The 12,776-nt window shown below is 42.5% G+C and overlaps 1 protein-coding gene across 1 annotated transcript in view; it reads right to left on the minus strand.

Annotated features, from left to right (window-relative positions):
- Positions 1 to 4,985: 4,985 nt before the first annotated feature.
- The window catches only part of arhgef28a (Rho guanine nucleotide exchange factor (GEF) 28a), a 39,591-nt gene continuing 31,800 nt past the window's right edge, over positions 4,986 to 12,776 (minus strand). The window contains 10 exon segments of the mRNA XM_074690559.1: positions 4,986 to 6,884; positions 7,958 to 8,246; positions 9,037 to 9,555; positions 9,915 to 9,962; positions 10,277 to 10,497; positions 11,565 to 11,750; positions 11,854 to 11,945; positions 12,034 to 12,212; positions 12,311 to 12,387; positions 12,481 to 12,735. Of these exon segments, the coding sequence (XP_074546660.1) occupies positions 6,712 to 6,884; positions 7,958 to 8,246; positions 9,037 to 9,555; positions 9,915 to 9,962; positions 10,277 to 10,497; positions 11,565 to 11,750; positions 11,854 to 11,945; positions 12,034 to 12,212; positions 12,311 to 12,387; positions 12,481 to 12,735 (2,039 nt within the window). The 3' untranslated portion in view covers positions 4,986 to 6,711.

Consider the following 12,776-nt stretch of genomic DNA (forward strand, 5'->3'; position numbering starts at 1 on the left):
CAATAGATAACAGATGCAAACCGCCCTATTTAAATGAGGATTTAGTGCATGCAACCAGCTGTCACCATGGAGAGTTTGGGAGAGCAGAGTGGCCATGAAGGAAAAATGAAGTTTGAAGTTATAGAGTTGGAGAAATCAGGCGGATGGGTTTACAGGCTATTGTGCAGGAGGTGAGAGCTGTGTCCAGTGTGGCATGCACCCGCCGTTGTGACACTCAGGCCATTGTTGCACACACAAGGCACTTGGTCAGTGCTGTGTCTGGGCTGACAATGACCATCAATGCCCTGGCAACAGCCAGGAGGTCAGTCAAAGGCAGAGGTCTTTCAACTGAGCTGCCAGCTAATTTAGGGGGGAGTTCATCTCCTGCGTTCTCCAGAGAGCGCAGGAGACACCAGAGTTGCGTAACTCTCTGGCTCTTTTCTCTCTTAGCAGAGAGACAGAGCTGTGCTCTTGAGCCAGCACCAGCTGGACAACCACACATCAATCATAGGTTAATTTTCTTCAACACTGTTTGCTTATTTATCAATAGATAATGATATTAAAGATGCTATGAGGAGGATCTGTTTTAATTGTACTCCCTCCCCGCCTTCTGGCCCGGGTGTCGCGCAAACTGTGGTGAATTACTTTTAGCAAGGTGTGTGTTTGTTTTGGAACCAAATCAAGATCGGATCGAAACAAGTTTTTATTGTTCGAGACAACTTTTTAGTGGATACAACGCAACAACGTAAGGTGTTTGTGCGTACAGTTATGTAGCGCTATGGCAGCCCGATGCCCCCACGTATCTGTAGGCTAACGTGACAACAACACTGTCAGTTTGGACCATAGTCTAATAGCCGGCTACATTTAGAGCTGCTGGCAGTCCGATGCTCTGAGACATGTCTGTAATGTATAGCATTAGTAAATCCTGGTTAGCTATGTCCTGCCAGTCATCTACCAAGCAGAGCTAACGTAACCTCACTCCTCATTTTATTGATAGACTCTCAAGTTTGAACAGACCACTGCAGAATAACTGCTGATTGTGGGTTGGAGTGGACATTATTTCTAACAGTTTAGCCCCTGTGTTAGCCTTTAGCTGTATCACTCTCCCGTTTGGCTTTCTTCGGCTCTTCTGTCCTTTTTCTGTCTGACACTTTGGCTCCACGGTCCACCATCACCACAAAATTAGTCACAGAAATCGTTTACAGCAGAGAAAAACACAGGTTTTTTTCAGCTAGCTAAGAAGAAGCATTTTGAAATTAACCTGTAACCAGTAATAATGGTGCTGATAATCTAATTTCAAAGTGTGGATTACAAACGGGCATATATCTAGAAGGTAGACTTTTGCGAGATCACTGAGAAACTCCTCACAGCCCCTTTAAATATGCAATGCGCAAAAGCCGCCAATAAAGTACTGTAAAAGTGCTTTTAATAATTTATGGTTCTCATTTCAAGTGCATTCCTGCTGTGCAATTTTTACATGGCAAATGTCAGTCATAATTAATGAAGGTTCTTCATTACAGATGTTTACGATGTAAATTAAGCCTTTAAGATGCATGTAGGCTGGTTGAGGGAGTGGACTGCCTCACTTTACAACCAAGTTTTAGAGCACATGGTTTCAAACACTACTTAAACTTGATTGGTGAGCGACCTGCAGCACTGTCACTTGAAGGCAATAAGCTTAGCTCTACCACAGGGGAAGGAACGCAGGTATGTTAATAAATCCACACTACATGCATCTTGACAGGGCTGTGGCAAAAGGCTTCAAGTTGACTTAACTTTGGATTTGAATTTGCAGTTCACTGGCTTCAGTGCATTTAAAAAGTATTTTGTATCCTTAATTTTGAAAATGAGCTTTTCAGTTAATATTTCATTTATAGTACCACACTCTTACATAAGTTAGGTTACTATAGCCCCGTTTCCACCAGTATGGATTGGTACGGTTTGGTACGGGTCGGATTGGTTGAGCCTGATCCTGTTTGTGTTTCCACAGCCAACCATGCCCCCTCTTGGTAGGCGGCGTGTTAGTTGGATGCAGATAGCCTCACTTACATAGCAGGGTAGCGAGGCTGTGTGTGTGTGCTGGGAGGAGAAATACAGCTGCTGTTAAACGGTAAGGCACAATTCTTTCGACCAATCAACAGGCTGCAGTGTTGTAGCTCAACTTTCTGGGGTTTGCCCTCAGGGGTCTGGCACGCCAACAAGAGTAACAAAAAGTTGGATGGTACAGGTCGTTGACTTGAAGACCTGACCAAGGATTAGTCAATGGAAATGCCAAAAAAATGCGTGCCATACCAAGACAAACTGAACTGAACCACTTGGTGGAAATGGGGCTTAAAATGCCCAACTACAACTACCAGGTGTTGCACAGACAATAACATATGAGCTGCAGTGCATTGGGAAGTACAGCACTTAATTTCTTTCAGCATTTTATCAAACAGTTTCATTCTAAAATGGAATAAGTTCATTTTCTTCCTCAAAATTCTACACACAGCACACCATAATGACAATGTGAGAAAGGGAGGATTTTTTAGCTTGCAAATAAAAAAAAAATGAAAGAAATCCCAAGTATTCACAGAATTTGCTCAATACTTTGTAAATGCACCTTTGGAAGTAGTTACAAAGTATTGAGTGTTGAGTGCTCTGGAGCAGGTTTTCATCCAGGATGTCTCTGTAAATTGCTGTATTCATCTTCCCCTCAGTCCTTGCTAGCCTACCAGTCCCTGCTGCTGAAAAACATCCCCACAACATGATGCTGCCACCACCATGCTTCTCTGAAGAGATGGTATAATCCAGGTGAGTGATGCCTGGTTTTCTTTGAACATGGCACCTGGCATTCATGCAAAAAAAAGTTGTGTGCCTCCTACAAAGGACTGGCTTCCTTCTGGATACTTGGTCTGGTGGATTGCTGCAGAGATGGTCGTCCTCCTGGAAGTAGTAGTAATGATTCATTGGTCCTATGGGGAAAATCAAGTTCCCGTGGGCCCCCTCTTTCCTCAGAGAGCAGCTGGAGCCCTGACAGAGTGACCATTGGGTTCTTGGTCACCTCCCTGAGTTGAGGTGGGCGGCCAGGTCTTGGAAGAGTCCTGATGGTTCCAAACTGATACCATTTACAGATGATGGAGGCCACTGGGCTCATTGGGACATTCAAAGCAGCAGAAATTTTTTCTGTACCCTTCCCAAGATTTGTGCCTCGAGACAGTCCTGTCTCAGATGTCTATAGACAAGAGAAAGATGAGCCTAACCAGCTGACTACAGTTAATCACATTCAAAGTTAACAGCAAACAGATCTTATGATGAGACATCTTAAAACAATTCCAAAAACCTCAAATCAACAAGTTAATCACGGGTGCATGTTGCGGCAGCTTGCAGGTCGTGGTCTAATTAGTGGTGACGTGAGATGGTGAAAGGTCTCTGCAGGGTTAGGATGGACTCGCAAGAACCAGTATTTGAAAAGTCTGTTTTTAGATCTCTTCTCCAGGAGAGACACACCCTGGGGTGAGAAAATAATAACTTATACACAATACAAGAGCAAATTCAACAATTCAGCTATCAAGTCAACGTATGACAGAGCAATCTTGTTAATCTAACAGAGCGTATGCTGCCCTCTAGTGGTTAAAATGCCTCAATACATGCTTTAGAAATGGTGACATCTCCTTGGACATCTATATAGTGCCTACAATGGACATGGGAACAAATCAATAGAATTTTAAATTCATTAAGAAAAACATGTGAGATAGCGTGTTTAGATGCTTAGATGTTTAGATTAGCAGGATCTACAGAGCCTGAACCTTTGAAGCTGGAATCCTGTAGTGCGTCCCAAATCGCATACTTCCATACTCAAATACTCAAAGTTTTGAGTATACTGCGTCAAAATGAAAAACAGTATGCATAGTATGCGAAGAAATGAGTATGCAAAAGTACCAGGATGATGTACTCAAATCAGCCCGGATTTTGAGTATGCAGCTGTGGACACTCAATGCACTCATTTCCTCCTCTGGCAGCAATGTATAAATGTAACTTATTGATGTCGTTTTTTTACACGTGTTGTTTCCACCAATCACCATCAGCTGTTGACGTTGTGTATGTGGTGTAACTTGTTTTTGTTTGTTTTGTTCTGAGAATGATAGGCTATGCCAGTGTTTCTCAATCCTGGTCCTGGAGGACCCCGTGCCCTGCATGTTTTAGATGTTACCGACTCCAACACACCAATCAGGTGTGCTGGAGTGGGGTAACATCTAAAACATGCAGGGCAGGGGTCCCCAGGACCAGGGTTGAGAAACACTGGGCTGTGCTGATGCTAGTTGAGCTAACAGCTATCTGGAATGCTAAAGCTCATTGGGCTAACAGTTACCGGGGCCCTAGCATTACCCAGTGAACCAGGTAAATATAATAACAAGCGGGTTAGACCCTGCACAGTGAGTACATGACCAGAAGCACCACTCAAACATTTAATTTGTGGATGTATTTTAACTGCCGCAGTGCCCCGCGTAGCTCTCTCGGTAGCTTCAGTCAGCTGCACCAACCCCTATTAATAAACTCTACACTGCTGATCATGTTATTAGCTGTGTTTAATATACTACTGAAAAGGCTTTGAAAATTCGCTGGCAAATAGGGGCGGTGTTTGGCGGGAACTGTCACAATTAGATGTAGAAGAAGAAGAGGTCGACATCATGTCATCATTCCCGGTAAGTATGGCGCTCAGCAGTATGCGATTTGGGACAGCACTACACCCTCAAAATTTGCGCACTAAGCCAGTGAGTATGTAGTATGCTTAGTACACTCAATTTGAAAATTTTGAGTACACAGTATGGAAGTATGCGATTTGGGACACACTACTGGTTTTGCTTGGTGTTCAGGGTCTGGGTTCTCTCAGTCATACTACAAACAACATCTGGAAATCTACCAACAACTTCACTGAGCAGTAATAACCCAAAGAAACCCAAGGCAATGTTTTAAGTTCAATAAAAGCACTTTTATCAATACGAGGATCAATATGATTACACAGCCACAAAACGGATAACACAACTCTACACAAAGCACTGGAAACACAGAAGCTCCTTTGTATTGGAATAAATAAATAAAGCAGAAACAAACAGAATATACACGTGACAAAAATTACATCAAAATTCTGTCACTGCTTTGTTTTGTTCAAATTTAGATTAATTTATCTGCTAACACTTGAAACACATTGGCACAGGGACCTCTTTACACAAAAAAGTGTCAATTTGAGATAAAAAATATACAACACATAGATTTTTCAAGTTGTGGTAGGAATAGAAAGAGGACACAGAGATTGACAATTAATTGACAATAATAAAATATGAAGATGATTATTTGAATTCCACTTCAGGAAGAGAAGTCCAGCCATGGCCCGGTCATTTATCACTTCATAGAGCGTTGTAAGGAGTCATAACTTTGGCTAAACATGTCAGAAACCAAATATATGCTCACTGATTTTAGACCCTGTAATAAAAGGTCAGACGTCTGAATAGTATGTTGAATCTAATAAATACCCTGGGACTGTCGTTGGTTATAAGTTGCATGTGAAACAGTGCAAGAAGCGGGTCTTTTGTTTGTGGGCTTTTTTTTCAGTCTGTGCTGTCCTTTTCTTTGGTGCCATGTTTTGGTCTCACATCTTAAAGGGAGAGAACATCCTTAAACCAAAGAGTAAAATGGTCCAGTCCGCTGATTGGATAGCCTGACCCAGCGTGCGATTTTCAGAAGGATCGATGTTGCCTGAGATCACAGGACTTGTTTTCTGTGGATGTTAGCATGCTAGTGTTGGCTAATTTAGCACATAGCACAAACAACGGCAGAAGCTAAATTTATCTTCAGCTATTTTTTCAAGAACAAATGTTGCAGATGGGTATTTTCACCTTTTCATGTTAATAAACGAGAGTCATGAGAGTGTAAAATTTTTTAGATTTAACCTCTGGGGGATCATGAATTGTTGCACAGCTGTCAGTTTTTATCTCTCAAGCAAAGCATTAGCTTGCCAGCTACAAAGTGAAATACTTTCAGATCTTTAACAATTCATAAATTATGGAAGACCTCAGACATACAGATGGTTCTGGTTGATTATTAATTTCACAATCCTCTACACCGCACACTAAACGCTTGTGAAAATATTCCAAAGAGATCTCTCAGAAACTCATGATTGAACGTGGCTTCAGAGGGCAAACTGGACTGGCTTGTTTTCTGTCAACAGCTACAAAACAGAGGAAAAGACTTTGAGTAAATAAGGTCAGGAGGGAGAGGAAGTTTATGTCCCAGCACAGAAAAGTTCCCATGAGAGAGAGAACAGTCTGATGTTTGCTTAGAATGACAGCATGCTAGTTCTTTTACTCAGTAAAAAAATATATAAATAAACATAAATCATCAGGGACCAAGGGAAAGAAAGGAGGCACAGAGGGACAGCCAAAAATGAGAAGAGGACACACACTCACACACACAAACTGAAGAAAAATAAGGACATATTAATGACCCAGAGGTTCCTCAGGCTAAGGTGCATGACACTGAAACAAGCAAAGTTTCTTTTTGTTTCTCTGTCTCCAGCAACTTAACACTTTAGTAAAAGAGACAAAAGATCACAAACATATCTCGACTGGATAAAAAGAAAAGCATGACAAAGACAGTGAGATAGAGAAAAGCTTTCTGAGGCCAGCCTGAAAGTCTTTCTCTTTTCTTAAGAGCTGAGTTAGCTGTTCTTTAGAGTCCGAAACTTCTCAACACTCATAAATACACTATGGTTTCCTCGCTGCCCTCATCTCCTGTGTTCACAGTCTCTAAGGAAACCAGAGCGCTGAGGTCCAGCTGAGGGTCACTTGTGTGTGGCAGTACTGGATACGGGTCAGCTCCACCTGCAGTTGACGACCAGGTGTCTCCAATGAAGCCTTGGCTGAGATCTAAGTGGGTACAGTAAACACAATTATTCTCTCTGAACGGGGCTGAAAATAGAGCCATGCAGAGAAAATGCAGTTCCCTGAGTCGCCACTAGAGACTGAGTCCCAAAGGGATGTGCACATAAAGCAAGGCTGTCAACTCTCACACACTTTCACCGTTAGTCTCACTTTCATTATGCCCCAACACATCTCACAGCCATCACAACACTGCACCATCATTGTTTATCTCTGTGTGAAATGATTAGCTGCTCAAACAGGATTTAATACACATTACATTTTGTCTCAACTGTTCAAAACCAAACCTGTGAAGTAAAAACCATTTCAGGTGACTCCCTCACGAAGCTCACTGAGAGATGACCAAGAGTTTGCAGCTGTTATCAAAGTAAATGGTGGCAGCTATAAGGAACCTCAAGTATAAAACATATTTATAGTTATTCAACACTTTTTTCTTTGCTACATGATTCAATATATCTGGCTTCATAGATCTAATGTCGTCAATGATGAAATTATTAAAAAACAAATTTAGAAAAACATTGAATGAGCAGGTTTGTCCAAACTTTTGACTGGTAGTGTATATATATACACTTCTTTAATACGAAGTTATTCAAAAACAAGAATACACAGAAATGAAGCCTCCGATAAAGTTTTCCTTCAGATTTCACTGAGCAAAAATGTTTCATCAGACAGTAAGTGCTTGTGATGTGTTTGTGATGATAAGTTGATCAATGACAGCAGGTAATTATTTAACAGCCTCAATATGTTAATCTTAGCTGAACTTAATATTTTGTCTGTTTGTTCTGTTGGTAGTTTTTATAAGGTCTTGTAGTGTTTGATAGTAATCTCAAGTCATTTTCAGCTGATTCCAAAGGTAAATAAAAAATTCACTCAGTTCTTATTTATTATGTGACAGAATAGTTTTGACACCTGGCCGTGGTCACCTTCTATCTGAATTAAAGCCTCCATCAGAGCAGGAAACATCAGGAAGTGAAATTTCCCCCATTGACCCAAACTTCACTTGAAGTTTTCATGAAGCTTTCTTAGGTACAGATTAGACTAAACTCAAAGATAATCCTAACCTGTGGTCTCATGCTGCAGCCCCAGTTGACCTGAGGAGCCGTACAGGTATCCTGTCCCGGTCCCCCAGCCCTGTGGGTGTGGGTCTGAGTGCTGACTGTTGGGGCTCTTGGCAGGTGGCTGTCTGCTGTTGGATCTGGCCAGCAGGGTATTGAGACAGTTGTGTGCACTGGGATCATTTTTTTTGTGGTTGATGTGGCGGTTGTTGACGCTGGTGCTGGATAAGGCGGCTTCATTCACAAACACGGAGCCGTTACCTGCATGGTTGCTAGATTGGCTCGAGGACGAGTCCTGAGAATAAAGGAAAAGATGAATTCATGAGCGTGAGCCAGCGTTCCACATCCCATCTGTCTCTGACCCCCATGAACAACTGTCCCAAATCCTACAGTGATTTTATTATTTCCACCAAGGAGGTTATGTTTTTAAGAGTTTGTCTATCTGCTTGTCTGTGAACAACATAACTCAAAAAGTAACAAACAAATCTTGATGGAATTTTCAAGAAATGTTCAAATTGGGATAAAAAATGAGTGATTAAATTTTAGAGGTGATCTGGATCACCGTTTTTTTTAAGGATTTTTTATCATTGTGAGATAGGGCTGTTTTCACCATATGTGTATATAACTCCATGATAAATAGTCAGATTGCATTGCAAAACAATAAAAGACAAGGTCACCATAATTTCTGACAGATGTAAAATTACAATCCAGATCCTGGCAATATTCTGGATACTAAAATCCTGGATATGAAATATGTACTGGGTCATCATAATTTTCAACACTGTCAGGTAACAAATTATCGTACAAACCTGCAACTAACACCAAATTGTATCAGACAGTCTGCTGAAAGGGAGTATAACATTAAAGTAGGACTTAAGTATTGGTGACAATCACAGTATGCTTGGCGGAGGGCTGTGCTCCCTGAGTGAATTTAACTCTCCACTGGAGTCACCTTTACTGTTCTTCTAATCCTGACTGAAAGTTTGAAACCTAGTTTTAGGATTTCCACAGTCAGAATTATGTCAGATAAATTTAGATTTGGGCCCAGAGGATATTTTATGATCCTGACACAGGTTAAACTTTACCTGCGTGCGGTCCAGAGGGATGACCATGTGAGGGACCACAGACGGCAGACTCCCCTGCCGGCCGTGCCTCCAGGTCTGCAGCAGCTTCTCCTGGTTCTCCAGCTTCTCCCGCTCCCTCTCCACAGTCCTCTGACCCTCCCTGAGCCGTTCTAGGTTCTGTTGGTACTCCTCCAGCTGCTCCTCCAACTCCTCCCTCTCCCGCTTCAGCCTCTCTGCATCCAGGCGGCACTGCCTCTCCCGCTCCTCCAGCCGGCTCTCCTGCTCCCCCTGCTGGCTCTCCCTGGCCTGGCACTCCCTCTCCCAGCGCTCCTTCTCCTGGCACAGGTGCTTCTGGAGCCGTCGTGTGGATGCTACCTCCTCCTTCCTCTTCTCTAGGTTGCGCTGCTTTTCCTGCTCCTGGAGGGAGTTGACACGGATGCTGGGGAGGTGTTGTCGAGGGGTGCGGGGAGAGGGGCGGCCGGACTCCTGGAGGAGGAGCCTCTGGACCTCGTAGCAGCTGTCCTGGAGGGTCACTGCGGCCTAGAAGAGAGTTTATGAAATGCACGGTGTTACCAACTATTGAACCCACCTGTGCATCAGGTGAAAGCAAAGCAGGACACAACTACAGATGGGGTTTCACGAGGTGATCTGATGTTTTAATTCACAGGAAAACAACAAATCTTTACATGATAAAATGATCCCATCTCAACATCACTGCTGCTAAAATAGATATTTTCAGCTTCAGATGTAAGACAGGATGCAGAGCACTCAGAAATGTACACAGGGAGCTTTCAGAGATTTTCTTTGGTACAGTGTGTGTTTTTGCCCCCTCTGCTGGTGAGATACTGGGACAGCATAGAAGACTGTGATTATAAGTAGCTGCATATTGAATGACTCACCTGCAGACTGTAAAGTAACCGTGTCAGGCTTTGGACACTTTGAACAACCTGTAAATACACAAAATCACACAGAACATGCAAGAGTAAGAAGGCTGGGGAGCTTTCAGTGTAAATCTCAGTTTAACATTTCACCTCCCACTCACAGGAAAGTCAAAATAATTTCCTGTTATATTTTAAAGGAGAACTCGAATTTGAAGCTGATTTCATGCAACTTCAGTGTCCCCTTAAAGGCCATGTGTTAACCTACAACACTGCTGAAATCTCCCTCTTATAACCTGTGCTGAATTGACAGTATTTAACACCTTTTAAAGTCACAATCTTCATACACAGTGAAGTAAACCAGGAGTTTTTATGAGCTGTACCTTTGAGTGGATGATGTTTGTGTCAGTTTTCTGCAGAGGAGCTGCACATCGAAGCTCAGTCAGACTCTCTTCACTGCTTTCAGGGTTTTCAGGTGAGGTTTCTGAATCTGAGCTGAGCTGCTCAGGTGCATCGGAGCCGGCAGGGAACAGGAAGTCTGTGTCGGGGTCCAGCCTTGATGGAGAACAGGCTTTAGATGTCAGAGCGGCTCTCAGGTTCTCAGCTGGGAAATAAAAAGGGCACGAGTGTGAAATGAGTCCATCAGTCAGTGTACGGTCATTTACTCATAACTGTATTTTTGTTATTCCAACCACTGATGGAGATTTTCAGGAATCTTCTTTATTTTTTGGCACTTTTCACAGCCTTAAAGTTTTGTTGGATTTTCACCGTTCAATGTTTTAAAAATTCAGCAAGCTGAGGAGAAGTTTCCTTGAATTTTTCACATTTCTATTACTTTCACTTTTTATAACATTCAACACTTTTAACAGTTTTTTTCCCATTGAAATGAATGAAGATGTTTCATCACCATGGAAACCACACAGACCTGATAATGTCATATGAGAAAAAGAGTCAGCATTTCAACACATTTGCTGCAAGGAAATGTAACTACTCTAGTTTCACTTATTTTCTTTCACTTGGGTCTTTTTTGCTTCTTTCAGTTTTGTTTCAGGAAAAAAACAAAACATTTAGCCAGAAGTCTTACCACTAGGTAAATTGTTACCTAAAAAATGTAATGCAAAAAAGTTTCTTTAAAGTAGAAGCTAACTTTCTCACTCAAAATAGAAACTGCTCATTACTTCACCTTTATTTACTAAACCCTTGGCCAGCATTTCTAGAGAGAGAGTGAGGTCTTTATTTATGAAGCATGTTTAAAGCACAGAGGAAGCTACGTCAGAAGCTGTTTCTGTAAAGTTTGACGTTCTCCTAGGTTGATTTTAGTCATCATTTCTTCCAGTTTAGGTTTTTTTTTGCCGTGGTAACTCTAAACCCCTCATGTATCAAGCATTTCCTGCTTTTATTATTTTATATTTATGTATATAGTGTTTTACAGTGTGTCAAGCCCAGTTTTACTTTCTGTGTCTTCCTTTTTTCTGAATATGTACCCATATAGGCACAAAGAGCCTCAAAAATAACTTCAAAAAAGAAAAAAAAAACAGTTACCTGTGAGACAGTAACAGCTCACCTGAGTGTCAGAACACTGTGAGGATTTTCTACAGAAACCTCATTAAAACAATAAAACAGTCTTTGTCAATAATCAGCCAAAGTCTGCATGCTGTCAAACTTTCTCACCCTCTTTTAAAGCTGCATCCAGAAACACGGCGGCCTGCGGCGCCTCCTCCAACCGCGGCTGGATGAGCAGATGTGGTCCAACCAGCGAGGAGTCCATCCTCCCGCCCAGAGCAGAGAGATTAGTGAAGATCTGCAGCTTCTCCTCCAGGCTGGAGCAGATCTGCTGGTCATGGCTCAGCAGACTCTCTGGTACAGGAAGCCACAAGGGTCAGAGATTAAGTATCCAAAAAATAAAAGGTTTAAAGTACACTAAGAGATAAAAAAAATCATTTCAGAGGATTTTTAATACCTTGGAACCTGTGGATCTTTTGAACCCGGGCCTCAGCTGCTCTCTTCTCCTCCTCAGACTCACTTGTGTATTCCTCTTCTTCTTCAGGACAGCTAAGCAGATCAGCTGAAGGTCAGTTGCTGCCTAAAGCGTTAAATCTGAATATTTTATTTTTTTCAATAAGCCCAGACATAAACACACCTCTCCACGGCCTCTCTAATCAGCCTCATCCAGGTGTTTCTCTCCTCTTTGGATGCCGTGTGGACCTCGTACATTTCAGGCCCTGCAGCCGACGCGCTGATCAAAAACATGCCTCTCTCTTCATTCGCCACTTCGCGCACAATTAACTTCTGCAGAGCGATGACCGGAGGCTTCTGGTCCTGATACACAGCAGAAAAACGAGGGAGGTGTGATCAGAAACCCAAGATGAAAAAGAAAAAACTCATAATGAGGTGCAAGGTAATAGATGTGTGCGTACCACAGCAGCAAACGTGAACTTCTGGTCTTTTTCCTGCAGGAAGATGAATGCATCTGTGAGAAGGAGCGCCAGGACGTCTAAGGAAAGGAAGAAAAGAAGAAGAACATAGTTTGATTGCTCATTTACATCATATACACAATCATAATATGTATCTATAACACCTGTGTCACCTTTTAGGCGACCTGTTGCTGTTTTCCACAGCAGCAGGCCCTGGTGCTTCAAAGTTTGTCCTGGCCTCATCATATCCTGCTTGCGGAACATGTGGCCGTTCTTCAGCTTGGCGGCGCTGCGGTTCTCCATGCGACTCCACACTTCCTGTAACCTCTGATGCCGCTCATACTCGCTGACGCTCAGGTCCACTGCAGCTATCACTTCTCGAATCTGGGCCAGAGCTTTGGAAATGTCTGCGTGCTCCTCCGTCTCCTCTGAAGAGTCAAGAGGAAAGACAGTTTTACTTTCATATTTT

Source organism: Halichoeres trimaculatus, unplaced genomic scaffold, assembly GCF_033239565.1.
Source record: "Halichoeres trimaculatus isolate MK-OKI-2021-1 unplaced genomic scaffold, fHalTri1.1 fHalTri1_scaffold_16, whole genome shotgun sequence".
NCBI lineage: Eukaryota > Metazoa > Chordata > Actinopteri > Labriformes > Labridae > Halichoeres > Halichoeres trimaculatus.